Consider the following 24,711-nt stretch of genomic DNA (forward strand, 5'->3'; position numbering starts at 1 on the left):
AAAAAAATATATTTTTTTTTTTTGTCAGTTTATATCAAGCAATCACTATGACTGCTTAATAAAGTAACTTTTTAAAATTTTTAGTTATTATCAGGCTGCTCCAAGCTTAGGAACAGCTAATAATAACTTTAGAGACTGATCCTGACAGCATGTCAGAATCAGATCTAGCTAAAGGTCTTTGAGCGTTCCTAGACGATCAGAAATGATACATTTCACTCGAGATACATTTCAACCACTAGATACAAAATGTATCATTTAACATCGGGCCAGGCTCTCCAGCTGTCAAAACGAATAGCAGAGAGGTGAGTCACTGCTACCTCTCTGCTATCTTCAGCTGTCAGATACGGTAGCGAACCCGTATCTGAATGTAAAGGCTTCATTCTTTCATTAATGAAAGAAAGAAGCTTTTAAAAAAGCTTAACTATTTCATTAATGAATGTCTCAATAGTGAGGCATTAATTAATGACTGGAACTGCTGAGAATCAGCAGTTACCAGCATTACAGAGGCTAATATAACTCGGCACGTACAGTGTACGTGGCCAGTCATATAGCCACTTTGTGACGGGACGTACACTGTACGTCTCCCGTCACGAAGGGGTTAATATATATTTTAATAAGCAAAATTATACATTATCACCATGATTCAAAGTTGACCAGAGATTCGATACTGGCCTATTCTTATGATGTGATGATAGAGGGTTGATGGTACAAGCGGGATCCCCTCCATCCAGAGAGCTAAGAACCTCCTTTCTCCATTTTTCATACCTTATTTATGCTAGATGTTTCCTTTATCTTCAGAACTTCTTATGGGAGTTACTGTGGGCTGCTACTAGCATCTGATTGGTATAATGACTTATTCATTAACCAGTTGTATACACAGGCAATAATGTTACCTGTCCTGCACGTGGTCCTCTAGTACTACCAATCCTTATTTTACCTTTTCAAAAATAATTATGAAGAGAAATCAATAAATATATATTTATATAAAGTGATTTGTGTATCAGGCTAATCTGAATGATCGTACCTTCACTTATATGCTACATTTAAATGTGTTATATTTTATACCTACTAATATAATCATAAATATAGTGGGAGGTATATGAATAACTGTTATATATTCTTTCAATATTCTGTTCCTAAGATTTTATAAGTGACAATTTAATAATACATTTTATCAGCCTCATTTTAATTATTGAATCTCTGGTTGTGGTAAGTTGGTTTATTCATGATAATTTATGAAACTTATCAAAAAGGACTTGCATAGTAGCAAGATACAAAATAAACAATAAGCTTCATAAAAAATTTGAAATCAGTTACTTATCTATTATTACATTCTCTAGATTTCACCATGAACATGTAGATATTTGATTGTTTTAGGTGGTTGATTGATAGAACAGGTTATGTATAAGATACTTGTGTGTCAATTTCTCACAAACAGACCTGTTCTTTAACGATATAAGAGAATATGTTCTCTTACGTTTTAGTGTTATTCTTCACCTTAGTCCTTGAATTCTTTTGATATGCAGAAGGTCTTTTATATAAAACATTTTCATTCAACTTTTGACCCTTTTAAGATTTGTACCAGTCCATCTCTTAGGATATCTGTTTAAATAGTCATTAGGGATGCACCGATAGTGGTATCGGTGCCGATGCCGAGTATTTGGGCGAGCACTCGTACTCGCCCAAATGCTCCGATGCCTAGCCCGATACTTCCAGTATCAGGAAGCCGGGCAGTGAGTCATTGCACGCTGCCCGGCTTCCTGATTGGCCAGGAAGCCGGCTCCATCTTCCCTCGTCACTTTTTGAGCCGGCTTCCCGGTCAATCAGGAAGCCGGGCAGCACGTCATTACACGCCACCCGGCTTTCTTTTTGCCCAGAAAGCCAGCTTTATGCTCCCTCGTCAGCTGATGACAAGGGAGCATGGAGACGGCTTCACGGCCATTCAGGAAGCTGGGTGCCGTGTAATGTCTTGTTGCTCACCTTCCTGATTGGCCAGCTTCTCGACCAGGAGAAGCCCAGGCTACACATTATTACACAGCGCCCAGCTTCCTGATTAGCCAGAAAGCAGACTCCATACTCCCTCATCATCCACGAGGGAGCATGGAGATGGCTTCCCTGCTAATCGGGAATCCGGGTGGCGAGTCTTTACAAGCCGCTTGGCTTCCCAGCTAATCAGGAAGCCAGGTGGCGAGTTATTACATGCCACCGGTCTTTCTTTATGGGACTTTCGGCATCGTCGAGTACTGAAAAAAAATATCGGTACTCCATACCGAAAAACCGGTATCGGTGCATCCCTAATAGTCATGTCATATATTTAAGCAAAGCTTGACTAGTGTGATAACTTCCAACTTGAGCAAAGGCCTTGGCCAAATTTTATAGCCTGGTCAGTAAACCTCTGTTTACCTTCCAGAGACCATACCTTCCAGAGACCATACCTAAGATACAATAGTCCTAGGAGTACAAGGCAAACATCTCAGGTGTTTTTCATTGTCTTCGCGTGTAAGCTTGTGTACACACTTTTATTTGGTTTTCTCGTAATGTTATACACAAGTGTCTTAAGTTTGAGATGAACTTGATCTCTTTATTTTCATACAAATTTTATATCAAAAGTTCTGACATAGCAGAGCAGAACTGCTTGCTGCAGGATGGCTCTGCAACCCTTTTGTCAGCATCATTTCCTTAGGCTATAAGCTCATGGTCTCTGCATCAACAATTAATTTATAGCAGAGAAGTACCCTGGACTTACCAATTTGTGAATGGCTTTGATTGGTGGCTAACGGTACCTAGCATTTCCGAGTTCATTCAGGAACTGACAGAGACCAGTAAACGTGAGACATCTTTACTGATCTCCAGTTTGTGAATGAACTTAAAGTGCAGCTAAGAAAGAGTCTGTGTCCCTAATCTCTTTTTGTAGCTCATATGTGAAACATCAGGGTCAGAGATATCCCTAAAGAAGACTTGTCTCATTGGTGTATATACTTTTACGAGTAACTAATAATAATAAAATAAGATACACACATGTTCGCACACATTAAAGGTGCATGTTATTGTGTGTTGTGTTAAGGGAACCCATTAATTCAAATAGGTTGCCAATGCACCTCAACTCGCCAACACAATGCAGAGCATCACAAATCACAGCATGTATAGTCCACTGCCATATAGTGTGTAAGACACGTGACAATAGCACCACCATGCACTGGCCTTGTTGACACCTCCTTTATATATGTCCAATGTATTGCAGTGCACATGTTACACATGTTAAAGAAACGTCACTTTGCCCGTTTATGCTCCCTGACCCACTGGTACTTACAGGGGCGTAACTAGAAGTCACAGGGCCCCAAATAGCAAAATTTTGTAGCCAGTGTGGGCTCTCAGGTGGTCAGTGCGGGCTCTCAGGTGGCTATTGAGGCTCTCTAGGTGGCCAGTGCAGGCTTTTTAGGGGGCCAGTGCAGGCTCTTTAGCGTCTGTCCTCCCTTGACTTGACCTGGCTTTTTTAGGTGGCCTGTCCTCCCTTGACTTGCCTTGGCTTTTTAGGTGGCCAGCGTTTGCTTTTTAGGTGGCCAGTGCTGGCTTTTTAGGTGGCCAGTGCGGGCTTACGGTTGGTCAGTGCGGGCTTACGGTTGGTCAGTGCGGGCTTACGGTTGGTCAGTGCAAGCTCTCGTTTGGTCAGTGTGGGCTCTCAAGTGGCCAGTGTGGGTCCTTGGTCACCAGTGGTCTGCAGAGTTGTACTGGTGGCTGTGGGCGCAGTAGATGAGGTTCTTTATTCAGGCGACTGGTCATTCCTCACTAGGGCCCTGGGAGGCCACAGCGAGCCGCCTTCTAATATGCCTTAATAGAGGGCCGCCTCTGCCTGAGTTTGGCCCGTCCACATTGCCATCGGGTATACCGAGGCGATCCAGGCCGGTCGGGGCCTAGCCTATGGTAGTAGTTACGCCACTGGACTCTGGAACGCACTAGACCCTGGACTCTACAATGGACTCTATGCATGGGACTCTGGAACGCACTAGACCCTACAATGCACTGGACTCGAGCGCACTGGACCTTGGATTCTACAATGCACTGGACTGGAATGTGATGGACCCTGGACTCTACAATGCACTGGACTCTGCAACATACTGGAACACACTGGACCTTGATCTCTACAATGACGTAGGACTCTTGAAGGCACAGGACTCTACAGTGCACTGGACCCCACTATCCTGACTCAAAGACCCCTCCCCCCCCCATGTCCTTCCCCACTCTGTCCTCCAGCCTGCTCAGGTTGGACACTGAAAAGACGCCTTGTCTCTTGCAGAGCCCGCACTGTACGGGAGGCAGGAGGACCTGCAGGGAGGCAGGACTTGTACTGAAGGCACTGAGGCTCCGTGGCTGTCACTGACTCAGCCGTGGCTGTGAGGAGGAACGCGCCGCTGCACAGATCACTGATGGGTTGTTAGTGATATGGACAGCGGCGTGTTCCTTGTCACAGCTGCTGTTGAGTCAGTGACAGCCCCAGAGCCTCCGATGCCATAGCGACCCAGGCGGCCTGTACGGCATTAGAGGGACCCCTTTTGTTTCTTGTACTGGCCGGGCCACCTGTGCCCTGGGCCCCATAGCAGCCGCCTGGGTCGCTATGGTGATAGTTCTGCCACTGGATACTTCCCTCTACAGCAGCGGTTCTCAACCTGTGGGTCGCAACCCCGTTGGTGGTCGAATGACGATTTGCCCGGGGTCGGCTCCCGGCCGCCCTGGGAGAGAAACACTTTCATCCGGAAAGGTTTACTCTGCTCAATTGAGCAGTGTAAACCTTTCCATGTGCCGTTTTTTTTTTTTTTTAGTTTACGGGTCGCCGTAAGTCAGAAATAAAAAACACCATAGGAATGCATATCTAGATTCCTATTGGCTATTTCACTTTGCAATAGCAAACTAGCTATTTGACTCGCCCTCTGCTGCTGCCAATCAGCAGAGGGGGACCTGAAGTTCTCCCATCAGGTCCCTTTCTAGTGATTGACAGCAGCAGAGGGTGGGTGCAATAGCTATAGAGAGGCAGAGCCAGCTGTCAATCAGCCAGCTGGGAGGATCTCGACAGTATTGTCGGGATCCGCCCCGGCTGCGGCGCTCTCGGCATATAATGGGCAATATTTGGGTCACGGGAGAACCCAGTATATGTCCTCCCTTGACCGAAAAGAGAACTATGGGAAAAAAAATGTTGCCCCGTAGTTCTCCTTTTTAATATATACTATGTAGCCCATTTTTCTGTAAATAGGGTTCCAACACACAACAGTGTTAAAAAAAAAATAGACATATTTTCTTTTTCAGACATGAACTTTGGTTCCAATCTGTGCATTGTGGTTTGTTGAAACACACATGCATTTAATTGGTGAGCAAAGTGCTTTGGGATGCCATTCAAAATTAATGGCACTACACAGCAGATTTTACAGTCTTATACATTGCGGTAACACGTTACCACAACACATAGCTGTGCAGCCAGCCTTGAGGTTTTTAGCGTAAATCTCCTATTTACAGTATTCCCTCCATTTAATCATTTTGCCAAAAGGCACGATTTTAAAATTTAGAAATATTTGTTATTAGGGATGCACCGATACCACTTTTTTAAGACGGAGTACGAGTACCGATACTCTTGATCAAGTACTCGCTGATACCAATTACCGATACTTTTTCTTAAAGGACCAAGTCACATTTTTTCTAAAAGCAATACAAACTAATGATTTTAGGTCAGTTTCTTAATATTATGATTCATGAGATGACGAGGGAGCATGACGCCGGCTTCCCGGCCAATCAGAATGCCGGGCGCTGCATCATTACACGGCACCCGGCTTCCGGATTGGCTAGCGTTCTGACCAATCGGGAAGCAGGGCAGCGTGTCATTACACGCTACCCGGCTTCCTGATTTGCCGGGAAGTCGGCTCCATGCTCTCTCATCACAAGTGACGAGAGAGCATGGAGCAGTTTCCCGGCCAATAAGGAAACCGGGCAGAGTGTAATGACGAGATGACCGGCTTCCTGATACAGGAAGTACTCCTGCTAGGTATCAGAGCATTTGGGCGAGTACGAGTACTCACCCAAATACTCGGTATCGGCACCGATACTAGTATCGGTATCGGTGCATCCCTATTTGTTATTTATGAACTTAATACAGTTATATTGTGTTTATGTGCACTAATAATGATTTTTGTTTTATCTTTTTTGAAAATATTGCTTTAATATACTTTTGCGCAGTTATCACAGAATATACAAAATTAACAGCACCATCTTTCAATTCTACATGTTTTTTACTTTTAGAAAATTACGTTTGGGGGTTCTATTACAAACTTTCAAAGCTGTAAGTGAAAAATTACAAAAGAAAACATTAAAATGGCTTGGCTATTGGAGGTGGAAAGTGTAGGGCATGGTCCGGCAGCAAAAGGGCTATGTATGTAAACTCTTTACAATATACATCTCTTTTTTTGCTTTCTTTTGGTACCGTATATACTCGAGTATAAGCCGAGATTTTCAGCCCATTTTTTTGGCTGAAAAGTGCCCCCCTCGGCTTATACTCGAGTCAGCGTCAGATGTCTTCTTACTTACCTCGCCGAGCGTCGCGTCACTGCTGCTCCGATGACCCCGCTCGGAGCGCCGCCCACCGGAGCAGCAGTGACGCGACGCTCGGCGAGGTAAGTAAGAAGACATCTGACGCTGACTCGAGTATAAGCCGTCCCGAATATAAGCCGAGGGTGGGAAATGAGGCAGCTAATGGTAGATAGATACCAATATAATTAACTGAATATTTATTTAAAAGAAAAACAATAACCTAGCTCTGTAAGTGGAAAAGGGGGTACAGGGCTACATATTATGTACTACGGATCATTTACCCCATTCATATTAGCAGAGGATAATTGTAAATCTATTGTTCAGTGCATTCTATATGTAGTATATAGTACATGTACATATAGAGTGCCTGCAACAATACATTTACAATGATCCTCTGCTAACATGAATGGGTTAAATGATCCGTAGTACATAATATGTAGCCCTGTACTATGGATCATTTAACCCATTCATGTTAGCAGAGGATCATTGTAAATGTATTGTTGCAGGCACTCTATATGTACATGTACTATATACTACATATAGAATGCACTGAACAATAGATTTACAATTATCCTCTGCTAATATGAATGGGGTAAATGATCCGTAGTACATAATATGTAGCCCTGTACCCCCTTTTCCACTTACAGAGCTAGGTTATTGTTTTTCTTTTAAATAAATATTCAGTTAATTATATTGGTATCTATCTACCATTAGCTGCCTCATTTCCCACCCTCGGCTTATATTCGGGTCAATACTTTTTCCCAGTTTTTTGTGGTAAAATTAGGTACCTCGGCTTATATTCGGGTCAATACTTTTTCCCAGTTTTTTGTGGTAAAATTAGGTACCTCGGCTTATATTCGGGACGGCTTATACTCGAGTATATACGGTATGTTAAAAATAAAATTGAAAGTGTTTTGTTACATCTGTTTATTAAGTGCAAAAAAAAAGCTGTTGTTTATGTCAGAAATTCAGAGCTCTCCTGTGCACATTCCCATTGTATATAAAGTATTCTAATTAGCCCTCATAGTTCTTACCTTGGATTAGGGAATAATAAGTGTCGTAAGCACAGAAAATGGTCCCTGTTGTAAGCCCACAACAGGACTTTAGGAACTGAGTGCATTTCTAGAAAATCAACAGTTATTTCTCTTCTGTTCATTGAAGGACACAGTGAAGATGGTAGCTCTGGAACCAATGGGTTATAGTGCCACCAGTAGGAGACTAGGCACAAAACAAAAAAAACAGCCTAGGGCTAGCCTCTGTTGTTGGCCAACCCCCTCATGTTTAGGGGTTTTGTTTGTTATTCTTCACTGCATTGTGACATCCCAGTGATTCCAGATCTATGATCTTTACTGTATCCTGCAATGAACGGAAGAGAAAATAGGATTTTTTTACTCGCTGTAAAATCCTTTTTTCTGTATCCATTGAAGGACAAAGTACCCGCCCTCTATATGTGTGTGGGAGTGTCTTCTCCTACTGCTTGTTACTAACTGACGCTTGGTTAGTAGGTGTGTGGTTGGCCACCAGCAGAGACTGCCCCTAGGCTGTTTTTTTGTTTTGTGCCTAGTGTCCCACTCCTGCAGGTGGCGCTATAACCCGGTGGTTTTCAGATCTACAATCTTCACGGTGTCCTTCAATGAACGTAGAGAAGAGGATTTTATGGCGAGTACAAAAATCCTATTTTTTCTGTACTTGAAGGGCCTTTAACCAGTTTGATTTGCGAGAGATGTTTACATTTTTCACACATTTAAATTCCTTAAATCCTCCAAACAATTTATTTTTATAAAAGCAGATGCACTGTAGAATAAAATTGTGGCAGTTGCAATTTTTTATATGCTGCACAATATTTTCGCAGCTATTTAAATTAAATCTATATTTTCAGGAAATAAATACACAAAAAGTATTTTAATACACACAAACACAATATCATTCCCAAACATATCAATCTTTAAAATTGTGTACACCTGCAAAATGGCAAAAGCCTACAGTACTCAAAACTGCCCATATGTTGAGCTGTAAAACCCTTTACATGTCATCAATTTAGAGATAACAGCGAGCAATGGCTGAGAATTATTGCTCACTACAATGTTAGCGGCAGCACCCAGTGTGTTTTATGTTGATTTAATTTTATTGCTATCACAAAGGTTCTAACCTGTCTCCATGTGGTAGCATTTGGCAGATGGCAAGTTCTCTTAAAGGAGAACTATGAGATGAGTGATTTCCACTCACCTCATAGTTCTAGCCGACCTGTGACAATATTAGACCGCTGCCCTCCACTTCAACCAATCCAGCACTGCACTGTGCTTGATCAACTTTTTACCTGGCATTTCAGACAAGAATTTGACGGCTCTGAACCCAGAGGTGCTGAGAGCACAGCTCTTCTGTATTCATTCATTTCAGAGAAGATTAGGGAGTGGGTATTGCCTGATCTACTCCCGCTCACGATCCTGATGTAATTTACCATTGAGGGGGGCACCTTTACAGCCCCGTAAACGGGATCACTTTAACTGGATAGCCAGAAGTCTGCTGAAGAAAACAGTACAAAGCTTACAGCTCATATGTTTTATATATGTTTTATATATATTATAAATTTGATAAATTGTACATTTTATTAATTAAAATGTTTCTTAATTTTAGGTTATGAATGACTTCATTTCTTTATCATCTGTGCAACAAGGCCCACCAGCTGACATTGCAACCATTTTAAGCTGCTGTCAAACTGTTCTCTCTACTCCTGCCCTTGCTTTTGTCTACACAACAAAATATGAATTGATGGTAGACTTATTAAACAAACTGTGCACTTTGGCTTGCCGTTGCTTGAACAACCAATCTGAACAACTCCTCACAAGTCAAGTACTTAAAATCCTTCACTTGTCATTCAATCAATATCTTCAAGTACAGAGACAGCAAAGTAATCCAAATAGAGTTTTTACATATGTGATGGCACAACTTTTTCAACCGTGTCTGCTGTTAAGGAATACCTTGAATGTTCGTGTTTGGAGTAAGGATGATGATAGTCAAATACGCCACCAACTAATCAAGGACATCCGCAGTAACATTGAGACTGTTCTTTATAGTGCCCTTTTTCAGCCAGAACTTTTGGCTTCATACAAAGAAGAGCTTCTTGTTGAAGGAGACATATCAGAGAAGAAAAAGATATCACCTAAAATACTTCTGACACCTGTATCCTCCATCTTGTCAAAACTAGAGGATTGCAACTTCTGTAACCCAAACAGCTCTGTTTCACTCTTAGCCAATTCTGTTTCTCTTATATATAAATTGTTTTTAGACTCGTATTGCAAAGATGGAAAGGAAATATTTTGCTTTTACATGCTTGTCAAGCTGTTTCAGTGCCTTCAATCAACTATTCAATTTCAGCAGGAAGACAAGGCAACATCTTTTTCAGGTTACTCTGCAGGTCTTCCTGCATTAGAACAGCTACTGAACCTTGCTCTCAGTCATGACATATACAATGTTGCGGAAGACCACATAAGGCATAAGGATGTTCAGTACCAGTTCTATCGTAAACTAGCAGAAATGCTGATATGTAATCCCTGCACTTCTACACAATCTTGGTTTCGATGCTTGAGAAGTTTAATCCTATTAAATCACCTCATCGTTGAACCAGACCTTGATGACCTATTATCATGTGCATGGATTGATGCAGACATTTCAGATCTGCGCATTAGAAAAGCACAGGAATCTTTAATTTCAAGCCTTCTCCAGACTTATACTAAGCTTCGGCAGTTTCCAAAACTGTTTGAGGAAGTTGTGATATTGATATGCCGTCCTGCAGCTGATGAATTAAGAAATGCTATTATAACTTCTAGTCTGAGTGAGAAACTTGCTGATTTTCTTATTCAGCTGCCTCCTAATCAGATTTTGGATGTGTGGGCCATTATTCTGGAAAAGTGTAGTTGTGATGTCCTTCCAGACATTAAAGATGACCCAGATGTTTCTTTGAAATTGGTCTCTCTCAGCTCTCTCCTGCAATGCTTGTTGTTTAACATGAAGAGTTTAGACAATTATACTCCAACGCCTGTTCTAGCAAGGTTCCATGATCTTATGAAACAAATGATGGATAAGCTGATAATGCCTTCCCTAACTTTTGTTAAGGAGGTTAGTGTAAACATTGTATCTTTGGCTTGGCTACCTAAACTCTGTGATGCTGTCCTTTTGCTTCTCTACACGTGGGTAGAAGTAAATACTGTAACTAAACTGAATTGCATTAAATATGTATCACAGATAAAAGAACTGCCCCTTCTTTTGGAATCACCGATTGAAGGGTGGGATTTTTCAGTGTTCTGTGGAGATAAAGATTGTTGGAATGAAGTCTATAAACATTGCACTGAATCAAACCCAGTCAGCAAGTTTTACTTGGAGCTGCTTTCTATTCAGAAAATGAAGTTTATTCTAATGCATTATGCCTCTCCAACTGAATGCATGCAACTTGCTCTTCAGAATGCTGCATTTCTAATTTTTCATCCGGTAAGTGAACTTAAGGTGCCGAAACATTACAAACCTTGGAGTGGAAATGTTAACCTAGTTGATACAAGTTCATTCCATGTTGCTCACTGGCACCTTATTGCATCAAATCTTCTAATTATCCTTCCCTATATTCCACTGGCAAATATCTACAGTATAACAGACTTTCTGCTAGAAAGTATTCTACCCGCACAGTACACAAAAGACCAAACGGACAAAGAAAGCTCAGTTTCATTCGAGGATATTTCAATGGCTTTACTGAGAAGTGATCATTTTTCCGAGCTACCTGTATTGCAGTGTGCATTTATAACCAGCATTATTAACAAATGTGCCATGGCCCTAAAAGAGAAAAATGTTTTAAATGTTATTTGTGATTTTCTCTCTGCTAAAGACTTAAATTGGCATGAAGATTTTCTTTCATCCTACAGTAAAGGAGCTAAATTCTCTGCCAGTGATGTGGCGGATGCATTCGGTCATAAAATATCTGGATGTGTGACAAATTTGGAAGTTGTCGTACAGTATATAATGTCAATGACTAAAGAAACTAAATCTGTTGAATTATGTGATTCTGAAATAAACCATCTTGGCAATCTAATAGAATTTTTTTCTGCATTAAAACCGGACAGCCTGACACCCTCAGACCAGTGTCGCTGCTTTTTTATGCTGTTGTCTATAGCAAGGGCAACAAGCCTTAGGAGTCTCCAACTTGCAGGTGTTTGCTATAGACTTATGATATGCCTTTTAAATGGTAAACATTCCAAATCTTTATTCAAACTGCTCTTTGCTAGTGACATTCTAAAAACTGTTATCATAAGCTTTCAGCTAAATGAATTGCAGTTGACTGATGCAGAAAACAAACTGTACTGGCCTGAATTTGTTTCCGTTGTGCAGTCTTTTTTTGACACACTGCTTGCTGTGGTCTTAGAGCGGAAACAGAGCTGCCTCCTGAACTTAGAGAAATTTGCAGAATTCGTGTTTCAATTTGTCCCAGATCCCAAAAGCAAAGACTGGAACTCTTGCATAGGTCAGTTACTTATTTCTGTTCTCAGTGGATTATGCAGAGTCCTAACAACTTGTATCCAAGAACACATTGCAGATAAAAAGAAGATTGAAACATTTTGTGCTTTGTTGCAGCAGTCAGTTGTTACTATGCATATAGTTGTTCAGCAATGTCTCAAAGTCAGTGCTCCTTCTCAGATTTTACCTTCATTCCTCGTATCCTGTACAACCACTCTTCTTGAAGCAGAACTTAGTTGCCAAGATCAAATCAAAGCTCAGAACATTATAGTCTACAGAAGTTTCTGCTTACAAATTCTGAGAGAACTTCCATATGCTGAGAGACAAACTCTGTTTCTGAAAGCTGCCTTCCGTTATTTGCTAATAAGCATTACCGTAGAAGAAATCTACAGTGCCCAACAAATGCTAGTCGGCTCTATATTTAATTCTGTGAAAAAACTACTTTCTAGTAAGTATTTTTCATCTGTTTTTAAATTATGTATAAAATAAGAATTTTGTCTGCTTTGGTTTATACAGTTAACCTGAAGCTCTTCAGGCAAGGTTTTTTTGTTGTTGTTGTTTTTTTTTTTTAAGCCATGGACAACAGAATAACATGGGTGTGCCTGCTTGTCGGCCTGCCTGCTTGCTTGCTTGCTTGCTTTCCCACAAAGTTATCCATCGGCATGATATGATCATTTCCCTGACATTGGCTCATGGATATTGCTTATCCAAGATGAGGCTAGTGCCAATGGATTGTGCTCCTAAGCATGCATTCTTGGGCAATGCATCTTCCTATGTTGTGTGCTATCATTTATCTAGAAATATTTAAACCTACAAGTCCGGAATGGCAAAGTTTATTTCAAGGTGATCCTGCTCTGTGCAGGCATAACAGGAAGTGGTATTTTAACCGATTGCCGTCCGCCCACTGAAAAAACGGACGGACGGCAAAGTCCCATCGGTGGGTTGTCGTAATTAGACGGCTTTTCTTTTTTCCTGCTCGCGCGTGCCCAGGCAGAAAAAACCCGTCCATTCTCCAGAGCCTTTACCGGCTGTTTGACATACAAATGATTGGTGGCTATATAGCCGCCGATTGCTTGTATGTTGTGGCTGCGCACCCTCCTCCTAAACTAGTGCCGCCGCACCCCCCTCCTCCTCCAATCCCGGGATACGCTAACCCATCTGTGGCCCGGACCGGCTTGGGAGGATGTCAGGAGGTAAAATGGGAGGGAGATCAGCATCTTCCTCCTTGCTGACCTCCCTCCGTACTGTGAATGCGGAAGTGATACATCACTTCCGCATTCACCTGTCAGTCATCTGGCTGCTATTGCCAGAGAGAAGATCAGCTTCTTTGGGGGTCCCCAAGTGACAGGGGTCTTACAGACCCCTAATGTCTCCATAAAGAGGACCTGTCAGTGTGCCTGTGCTATCACATAGAGTGATTGTTATCCCCCTATGTGATAGCAATAACATTAAGTGTTAAAAAAAAATAAGTCGCGTATAAAAAAAAAAAGTTAAAAAAATAAAAAATTTGAAGTCCCACCACGTTTACGCACATGTAAACGTAAAAATTGCGCTACACATGTTGCATATCGCCGCGAACGTCGGAGCAAAAGCAGTGATTTTAGGGCCATCAATCACTGATAGCAATAAACTGATGAGCGGTAAAAGCTTTTAAAGCATCGGCTATGGCCAATTTTGGGGATTTTTTAAGGCTTGACATGTTTGGTGTTTTTTTTACCCGACGTGACCCCGTCTTCTATATTTTACCAAAAAATTGGGTAATAATAAATGTTTTATAATTTAATATAGGGGAAACAGTTTTTTTGTAAATTTGCGGTAAATTTTCCTTAATATAGTAATAAATAAAAACCCCAGTGGTGATTAAATACCACCAAAGGAAAGCTCTATCTGTCCCAAAAAAATGGTATAAAATTAATTTCAGTACAGCGTTGCATGACGGAATAAATGTCAGTTAAAGTACCGCAGCACGAACTTCAAGTGGTTAACATCTGTATGTTGTTAACAGGCCGGATTTACTCTACTGCCTCAAGGCTGGGTTCCTCAATGCACCCCCCTCCCCGCCAAACCCCCCCACGAAGAATGGCAAGGGCAGCAGGGTTATTTTTTATTACTTCATTTTATTTTTTTACTCTTTAAAATATGTATTTCTGTTCTTTTACTTTTTTTAATAATGTTTCATTTTATTTTTTTACTTCTTTTTTTATCACTTTTTTTATTCTTAATATTGAAATGCAGTAAACAAAAGCAAATTAAGACAAATAGGCACACAATCGTTTTCAGGATAACACATGCCGCAGATCAGCAGAACAGTGAGTACACAGGGGATTTTTTCTCTGCTTAGTTGATATAATATACAGGGATTGAAAAATCCACTCGTCCTCTCGTCTTTGACGAGAGGACGTTGGAGCCCGACGAGTAGCTTCCCGTCCGGCCGTTGTAATTAAACAGCTGGCAGGAGCTTTACATTCAAGTGCTCGGCCGTCTCTAGAGACTCCCGATGGCTTGTATTAGCAGCATCTGTCACGGTCCCGAGATCCGCTGTGAGCAGCATGGCTGCTCTGTGACAGGAGATCAAATGGAGATCGGTACACGATGCAGGAAGTGATGTATATTACATCACTTCCGCATTCTGCTGTCACTCTCCAGCTTGAGAAGCTGATGAAGCAGAGATCTCTGGGGGTCCTAGGTGACAGGTCTTGAAGACCCCTGATATCTCCATAAAGAGGACCTGTCATGTAAATTGGATATCACATAGGGAGCTTCTTAGTCCCCTATGTGATAGCAATAAAGTTAAGTGTAAAAAAATAATTAAAATAAGATAAAAAATGAAAGCATAATTTTTTTTTTGAAACAAATTTTTTTAAGTCCCACGCCCCGCACATACACACGCAAGCTTGCATTGGGGGCGCCTATGTGCAAAAACGACATGTTACATACCACCGCGAACGTCGGCGTGGGAGCAATCATTTTAGGGCTATTAATCACTGATAGCACTAAACTGATGAGCAGTAAAAGCGTTTAAAGCGTCGCCTATGGCCAATTTTCGGTGTGTTCTTTTTTTGCATTTTCACGGGTGCTCGCAATTTTAAGGCTTCACATCTTTGGTGTCTCCGACGTGACCCCGTCTTTTATATTTTACAAAAGAATTGGGTAAGAATAAATGTTTTTTAACATAACGTTGGGAAAACATTTTTCCCCCCGAAATTTACGGTACTTTTTTCACTATATAGTAAAAAAGAAAACCCCCCCCCCACAGTGGTGATTAAATACCACCAAAAGAAAGCTCTTTGTGTCCCTAAAAAATGTTAACATAAATTGCAAGGCTATAGTCCGGTCAAACAAGCTCTCTGGATGCATATTACTGAAAACTTTTCTTAAAACCCTTACCTGCCGCTTTTTCGGCTGTTCCATCTGGGGTTATCCTTCCCCATGGTGAAGTCCCTGCCATCTGCCCTTAAACAGGGTATTCCATGGGAGGCTCCCAGTTCTCAGTGTTCGGGGCATCATCTGCGTTCAGGGCTGCAATGCTCTCTAGGCTCTGGCGCCCTGTGTCGGTCTGCTCTGCCTTCTCTGCCCCGGCCTCGTCGTCGTCGGCACTAGCACGCTCCGTCCGCCATAGGTTTCTTTGTCATGGCGGGCGGAGACACTATCTCTCCCAAGATGGCGGCCGTTGGGCTATTGCGCTTGCGCGTTGCGTCTGACGGCCGTGCAATTCATTTAAAACCGGCATCGGCAGCAGGTCTCGCTGCTGCCGCATTACAGCTCAGGCTGCTCGTCCACGCTACAAGTATGTCGGGGGGAGGGGTGGTTTTCCTCAGGAAGCCCTGGCTAATGCTTATGGGATGGTTCCCTAGGTGACTCCTTTCCCTGATGCTATAGTGCTCTCTCTCTCTCTCTTTCCTAGCAGAGCTATGGCTGACACAGCTGCCGCCACAAACACTGCTCCACAAAATAGGTAAGGGTCAGGTAGGTGGTTTCTTTCTGTAAAAAGGATAAGGTGGTAACAATTTCCTTAATGTTATTGCAGCCCTCCTCATGAAGCCCACCACAGTCGGATGCGCTCCAGACGCAGATCTCGCTCTTCCAGGAGTCATAGTTCACTTGGACGCAGTCGCTCCCACTCTACTCATGGGTCTACTCATACCCACCGTTCTGCCAGGGGGTTCCCACGACACGGGTGTTGGGTCTGCGGCAAACAAGCTCTGCCGGATAAATTGGTCTGCCAAGATTGCATAAGTGAAGCAACACAGGATCATGTCTCCCCTCCTAGGGACATAGCGGCCATGGTGGAGCGTTCTGTGAGGGAATGCATGAAGCAGATGGCCAGGCCGTTCCCTCCAGGACCCACTTTCATCCCAGTCCTTTGATCTCTCTGCGGATTCCGATGAGTCGGGCTACGCACATGACGCAGAGGAATGGGGTCGCTCAGCTTTCGATTTCTCTCTGGTGGATCCCTATGTCACAGCGGTCAAGGAAGCGTTAAGCTGGGAGGACCCAGTTGCAGAGATATCCACAGCAAGGAAATATTTCCCCGCGCCTACAGAAGGTGTCTAACACCTTTCCCTTTATGGAGGAAATAAAGGGCATCGTCCATGAGGAATGGAGGAAGTTGGAGAAGAAACCAAACCTGAACAGGCTAGTCAAGCTGTACCCTCTTAAGGAGGAGGATATCTCCAATCTAGTTAATCCACCTGTGGTGGACGCAGCAGTTATGCGTCTTGCACGCCACATTACTCTTCCTATGCGGTCTCCTTTTCGGGATCGCTTGGAACGAAAAATCGACCTGGATCTGAAAAGGGCATACTCGGCCGCAAGGGGCACCTGCCGGCCGGCTATGCGGCTTGCGTCGGTATCCAGAGCGGTGGCTTTCTGGATCAACAACATCGAGGAGGCACTAAGGGCAAACGTGGAGAGGTTTACAGCTGACAGATCAAGAGAGGCCAGGTCATATCGAGTTTTGGTGCAACTGGAAGGGCACTCAGTCTTCGCTCTTCAAATTTCCTAAGCAGAACCCTTCTGGGCAAAATGCGAAGAAGTCTTTTTGACAGTTATGGCTCCCCACCACCTCCAGTGGGCGCTCGCCTGCGCTTTTTCTTCCAGACTTGGAAATCTGCCATTCAGGACAACTGGGTACTGGCTACAGTATCAGAGGGGCACCGCTGGAGGTTTCACCATACCCCTCCGCGTGCCCGCTATGTTCCCACACAGGTTCCAGACTCCCCAGCAAAGTTACGCTTTTCCTTCACTACATTCAGACCTTGTTGGACAAACACGCGATTACTCCAGTACCTCAAGAGGAAAGATTCATGGGAGTTTACTCTTCCCTATTCTTAGTCAAAAAGAAGTCTGGGGATCTCAGACCAGTGTTGGACTTGAAGAGGCTCAACAGGTACATAATTGTTCCACGGTTTTGCATGGAATCGCTTCAAACCATTCTTCCACTTATAAGACCCGGGGACTGGATGTCGTCCGTCGACCTGGCGGACACCTACCTTCACGTCCCTATCCATGCCCAGTTTCAGAAGTATCTCCGTTTCTCCTTCCTCGGCCTCCATTTCCAATTCTGCTGCCTCCCTTGCGGATTCTGTACAGCCCCCAGGACCTTCACCAAGTTTATCCTTCCTGTCATCGCACTTCTTCGGGAACAGGGCCTCAGGGTGAATCACTATCTGGGCGATATCATCCTTCTCGCCCAGGACAAGGAGGTGTTAATCAATCACCAACAGACTCTCCTTTCCACACTCCAACGTTTCGGGTGGCTGGTAAACGACCACAAGTCACAGCTTATCCCGGCAAAATCCATGGTCTTTCTAGGGGGCTCTCTTGAACACGGCAAGGAATACCGTCTCACTCCAAGAGGAGAAGGTGGAGAGTGTTCGGCTAAAGGCTTTACACATGATATCCACTTGTCAGACGCCAGCTTCAAGATGCCTCAGTCTGATCGGTACACTCTCCTCCACCATTCCGATGGTAAGGTGGGCCCACTGGCAACTAAGGGGATTTCAATTGGGATTTCTAAACCAATGGAACAAGGTCAGCCTATCTCAGAGGATCAGAGTTTCCCACAGGATGAAGTCATCTTTATGGTGGTGGACTCACCAGAAGAACCTCCTCAGGTTCCACCTGATTTCCCCCCTACAGCCGGTCCTAGTCACCCACGGATGCCAGCCACTCGGGCTGGGGGGCCCACTTCGACCGTCTGGTGGCTCAGGGCAGATGGAGATTCTCTGCGGCCCTCCACACATCCAACGTGTTGGAGATGAGGGCAGCCTTCCAGGCGCTGCGAGCATTCGCTTCTCGCCTAAGGGGCATGTCCGTGCGACTGGACACCAGGGTGGCGGTTGCATACATTCAGAGGCAGGGTGGTACCCGCAGCCGCTCAATGATGCTGGAGGTGGATCCTGTCATGTGCTGGGCACAGGCGAATTTATGGAACCTCCAAGCAGTGTATCTACCGGGACGCCAAAACACCCTGGCCGACTATGTCAGTCGCTCCTTGGTAGGGACGCACGAGTGGTCCTTCCATCAGGAAGTCTTCCTTCAAATTGTCATGAAGTGGGGCCTTCCTCAGATCGACCTTTTTGCCTCTCAGTTTCCTCCAGTCTGGGCTGGATCTGGGTCTAAGCTGGAACACTCTTGAGTCCACATTTCAGCAATGTCTGCGCTCACAAGCATCAGATGGTCATTCAACCCTCTAGTGAGGCAGTTTCATAAGGCATGTTTTAAACTGAAGCCTCCCAGAACATTGTCATTTCCTCAATGGCAGTGGTGTTGAAGTCTCTCGCACAGTCTCCATTTCACCCGTTATCACAGGCCTCCTGTATGGCACCTCACTCTTAAGGTGGCGTTTCTGGTGGCGATTACCTCAGCAAGACGTGTCTCAATTAGAAGCTTTGAGGGTGGATCCGCCTTACTGTCCTTTCCGGATCGCGCAGTGCAGCGCCCCAACTCGACCTTTCTTCCAAAGGTCACTTCTCCATTCCATCTGAACCAAGAGATCGTTCTCCCTTCCCTGGTGGGAGAATCCGGGGAACCTCATTCTCTGCATGTCACAGCCTCACTGAGGCACTATATCGAGGTCATACGTGGCTTTAGGGCTGCTCGGAATCTCTTCATTCTCCCTGGGGCGCTAGGAAAGGCCAAGCAGCCACCAACAGAACTCTGGCTTCATGGCTGGTCAAAGTGATCCACAAGGCGTATGTTGTTCAAGGCCTTCCAGCACCTCAAGAGGTTAGAGCACATTCTACCCGAGGAGTGGCTACTTCGTGGGCAGCATCTGCCAGTGTGTCAGCTGAAACAATTTGCAAGGCAGCTACCTAGTCCTCCAGAAGTACTTTCGTTCGGCATTACCGAATCGATCCTGCTGTTCTCACTACTGTAGCCTTTGGCAGGACGGTTATTTCCACTGGCTCCTCTGGTTAGTTGTATTCCTGATATTAAAATGTTCTTTTTGCAGTATTCCCTCCCTGTGTGATTTGATCATGATGTGCCAGGAAAAAGGAAAATTGTATACTTACCTATCGGTAATTCCTTTCCTGGTGCATCATGGCAGCACACAAGGCCCACCCTGCAAGCCACAGGGGTCAAAACTTACAGAGGGCTTGTCCTATGGGGCTAAGAGGCTGAGCGTTAACCCATTGTGTGCTGCCATGATGCACCAGGAAAGGAAAATTACCGATAGTTAAGTATACAATTTTCCGTTATATAGTACCGAGTATTTAGGCGAGTACTCGTCCAAAAGCTCTGATGCCTAGTGACCATGTGATGAGTTCGCATCGAGCCGGCTTCACGGCTGATCAGGAAGTCTGGCAGTGTGTAATGGCTCGCTGCCCGGCTTCCTGATACCGGAAGCATGGGTATTGTGCTAGGCATCGGAGCATTTGGGTGAGTAGGAGTACTCGGCCAAATACTCGGTATCGGCACCGATAATAGTATCGGTATCTGTGCATCCCTATTTACAATCCTTGAACATTTTGCAAACTTCACATGCAGTGCGCAGTTATAAAACCTTCTGCAAAAGTGATTGTGTAGAGAAGATCTTAGACTCCAAACATGCCAGCTTTATTGTAGCATATGGCAGAATTACTACTATATGTTGTTACTGTACTCTACGTTGGTACTCTACCTTATGTACTCTATGTTGTACTCTGCGTTAGGTACTATACATCAGCGGACTGGTGGTCCTTGAGAAAATTTTGGTGGTCCCCGGGCCCCTCTGATGCCGTGCAGGCTGGGCCGTCATTGAAGCGGCACGGAGGCTCCGGGGCTGCCTCTCACTGACTCAAGCAGTGGCTGTCACAAGGAATGCGCGGCTCTCAGTACAGTGCGGGCTCTGCAGGAGGAGGGGCATCTCGTCAGTACCTGGACTGAGCAGGCTGCAGGACATAGAAAATGTGGGGAGAAGCCAGGTAATAGTGGCTCAGTGTGGGGGAAGAGGAGGCACGGGGGTGGTTGGGGGCAGTGCTGAAGCTAGGCAGGGCCAGTGGGAAACAATTAATATTATTATTGGGCTGGGGCGGGCGGCAACCCTCCCTCCACCAGCACTGCCACTCCTGCAGGCACACCCGCACCTATGTATGTATGTGTATATATACTGTATGTGTATATAGATATATTCTCATATTTTTTGTTTCCCCATATGTAAATTCTTGTGTGTGTATACACACACGAGAATTTATATATGAGGAAACAAAAAATATGAGAATATATCCATATACACATTAGAAATTCATATTAGTGGTCCGCGGGATTTAAAATTATGAATTTAGTGGTCCATGAGGTCGGAAAGGTTGGCGACCGCTGCTCTACATTATAACGCTACATCATGTACTCTACTTTATTACTTTACATTACGTACTGTACATTATCACGCACGCTCCAATACTCTTCTTGGACCTGCTAATTTGGTTGCACACAATTAAGACAAATGGGCACATGATCGTTTCCAGGATAATACATGCTGCAGAACAGTGAGTACACTGGGGATTGTTTGTTTTCTAGTTAGTTGAATACCGGATAACCGAGAGTTTAGTGTGTGTGTGTGTGTGTGTGTGTGTGTGTTGTTTTCCATTAAAAAAAAAAAAAATCTTGTCTTAGGGCCCTGGATCAATAATGAGATTCTTCAGATGGTAGAAAAGGAGCTAAAAGACCTATTTAATCAGATGATGGAGCGCTGTAGCTGTGAAGAATTTAATACAGTTCTACAGTCTACACTTCAAGGACTAGAAGTCGGCAACCTGTGGAAAAACAGTGAAAAGGTAAACATTTTTCTATCCTTTCCTTTAAATTCTAACCTGAATATTTTCTGTGTGCTTTATTTGCTGCATGTTTTCATGACCATTGATGCCTAGATCCCCATCCCAAACCTAGCAGTATCAACATGCATCAGTTACCTTAACATTAACTTTATAACTTATACATTTTAGATATGTATATTAGCCAAAGGCTTTCATTTAGTGCAGTGTTTTATTAAAAACCATGCTCTTTTTTATTTATTGAATATATTTTTACATTTCCTTTTTAATTATGTAAATATTGTTGGATACTCTCATAGTTTAGAGTAGGACCGCACTATATAGGGGTGCCTTGGCCAGGCGGTGCGGCTTTCACATTTTCTGCAGAAGACGTGTATCTAAACCTCTGTTTTTAACCTTAGCGGTGAGACAAGTTTTTTTGCATGCTAGCTGCTGAGTGTGCTGGGAAATCTTTTGCTGTTGGAGCCTAATACACTCCCCCTCTACACATAAAAAATACTACCCCTGCAAATATAAAATAATACACACACACACACATATAAAAACACCCCCCCCCCCCCCCCCCCCCCACACACACACACACGTATATATATATGTATGTGTATATATATAATACAATTCCCAGTCCCCCCGCATGTCAAATAAAATATAGAGCCCCCTCTCCTGCCTACCTTTTTGCAGGGAGGAGGCAGACCTTACTAATCTATCCAAGTGTGGCACCGAAGCAGCTCTGCGGTCTGCATCCGACATAGATGCAGACCGTGTAGCTGCTCCCACAAGTCGGGTATGCGGTCTGTGACCTGTCAATGAGCTGCCTTGGACATTTTCATTAACGGTTTTACTAGCTGAAAAGTACTCTTCTACAGTACTGGGTTTACTTGGTAAGAGTACTCCTTTACCCCAGTAGGAAAAGCCTAGGCCTCAGACTGGGAAAATCACCCCCTTTCCTAACCAAAAACAGTTCTTTCTACTGCTCACTGGCTTTGAGGCAAACCAAAGCCAGGAGCCCAGTTTCACAGGAAACCATTTGTTTTTGCAGACACTTGGATGGATAGCATCTCAGATGCCTGGATAAGGGAGGTGGTTGCAATGGGCTACAAATTAGAGTTTCCTGCTCTACCTCCTCACTTCATGTCCCGTATCCTCACTCAGATTTGAAGACCTAAATGTAACCCTTGTGGGTCTTCTGGAGCAAGGGGTTATTACCCCAGTTCCTGTATCGCAAAGGCTTCAGGTATTCTATTTCAACCCTTTTACAGTTCCAAAGCCAGAATAGGGCATCTGCCGCATATTGGATCCCAAGACCCTGGATTTCTTCACTCGGTCTCAGAAATTCCCTATGGAATCCAACCAGTCTGTCATAGCCTTTCTTCACAAGGTATGCTTTATGTCTTTGGTAGACATCAAGGATGCATGGTTGCATTTCCCCTCTTTTTCCAGCACATCAGCGATTCTTTCACTTTGCTGTGGGTCCTCAGCACTTCCAATTTGTCACCCTGCTATTCGGTCTATCTTCTGCACGTGCGTATTCTAATTCTAGCCCCTGTGCTAGCCCTGTTAGGGTCCCAGGGCATCCCCATTGTGGGATTATTGCGCGAATTCCTGTTCAGGGAACAGGTGGCATAGGTCCTTTCCAATAGTGTGGAGCGGACAGTTGAGATGCTGAACAGGTTTGCATTAATATTAAACCTTCAGAAGTCTATGTTGGAACTGACTCATCGCTCAAGCCAGAGTTTTCTTCTCCTGAAAATCTTCAACCTCTCCTTTCTTCAGTCCAAGAATCAACTGATTGTGGCCTCTGTCGTGCCAGTACCATTTTCCTAGTCTCACGGTAATCCTCTGCAGCCAAACATCCTAGCCGCGTAGAACAATTCGGTTCAATCTTTGGACAGAACGATTCACCTGACACCAAGGACCAGGTTGTCCCTGGCCTGAGGGCTCAGGAATCTAGCTCTGGAGTTGAAGTCCCTTCTTCTGCTTATACTGGAAAATCATCACAATGGATGCCAGCCTGATAGATTGAGGAGGAGTTCTAGAAACCTTGTTGGTGCAGAGGATGCTGGAAGGTCTTCCTACAAGGATCCGGTCGCACAGCGTTATGGCAGTGGCGTACATGAATTACCAGTGATGAACTAGAAGTATTGCTGTTTTAAGAGAAGTAGAAGTGATCCTGTCCTGGACAAAATCTTTTTATTTAGGTGTGTGTTTCACATATGTCTCCTCGGCTGACAGCAATTGGAGAACTAAGTCATTCTGATGCGTTAGCACCTTTGCAAGGTGAATGTCTGCCCTGTAAGTCATTCTACATATGGATTTGTTTGGTTCATCCTTATGGGAGTTGAGGCATAGGGCCTTATCTACCTACGGTGGCTCTAGTGTCCCTTTTTACCAGGGCATCATTCCTAGATCCTTTGTCCATTCCCACTTCTTTTATTTGAGCTTTACTCCCTGTTGACCACAGTTCAGATTGTGAGTATTTGGGCAATTATTTTTCTTTCCACCCTTCTGGTTGAATAATACTGACCAGCCTTTAAAGCTAAAGGTCTATGCTTTGGTGTTTTCCCTCCCATGTGAAGACATTCCTCACTGGTTATGTGGCCATATTTTCTTGTCTTTGGGCATCTCCTCCTGGCCTTATGTTCCCTTTAGCTGGTGGGGTGTTTGATTACCGGTTGATTGCTGCTGCTACTAGCGGTTTGTGTTCTTCATGTTCTTGGTATTATTTGCTACAAAACTGAGGCATAGTGGTTGTAGGAGGGTGTTCGATCCTCCTGTAAGCTGCAGTATAACCCAATGGTGAAGACTTCCTGTATACCTCAATGAACTTCAAGAAAAGGATTTTACAGCGAGTACAAAAATACTATTTTTACAGCCACCAATTAAAAACGCACCTGGTAATACAGCAAGCAGAGAGAGAGAAATAGGAAGTTATATTCTAAAGGCTTCAGGAAGCTCCCTCCTACAATCATACTCTCGCTGGACTATTTAAAGGAGAACTATGGGGTTAGGGCTTTTCCCCATAGTTCTCCCTAGGTTAACGGGAGGACACAAACTAGCGTCCTCCCATTACCCTAAGCTCAGTCTACCACGAGCTAGAGTTCGCGGTATACTGAGACGCCGCAGCTGAAGCGGATCCCGACAATTATGTCTGGATCCACCCAGCTGCGTGAGTGACAGCTGGCTCTGCCTATCTAGAGGCAGAGCCAGCTGTACCCGCCCCCTCCCCCGTCCGTTCCGCCAGTCAGCGCTGGAGGATCGGAGGGGGGAATCCAGCCACTCCCCTGTCACGGCAGAGAGCTGTGACAGGATCGAGCAGTGAGCGAATGACGGTATGTGTTCGCTCACTTCCCGATCTACTGAGCCGACCTGTGACAGTCTCATTGTCACA

General features: G+C 44.1%; 1 protein-coding gene across 1 annotated transcript in view; it reads left to right on the forward strand.

The window, feature by feature from the left end:
* Positions 1-24,711, forward strand: part of URB2 (URB2 ribosome biogenesis 2 homolog (S. cerevisiae)) — a 68,336-nt gene that overhangs the window by 33,707 nt on the left and 9,918 nt on the right. The window contains exons 4-5 of the mRNA XM_018573368.1: positions 9,205-12,517; positions 21,166-21,326. Coding sequence (XP_018428870.1) covers positions 9,205-12,517; positions 21,166-21,326 — 3,474 coding nt within the window. The remainder of the gene's footprint in view (positions 1-9,204; positions 12,518-21,165; positions 21,327-24,711) is intronic.

The sequence above is a fragment of the Nanorana parkeri genome, unplaced genomic scaffold (assembly GCF_000935625.1).
Source record: "Nanorana parkeri isolate BGI_ZX_2015 unplaced genomic scaffold, ASM93562v1 scaffold2349, whole genome shotgun sequence".
Classification (NCBI taxonomy): domain Eukaryota; kingdom Metazoa; phylum Chordata; class Amphibia; order Anura; family Dicroglossidae; genus Nanorana; species Nanorana parkeri.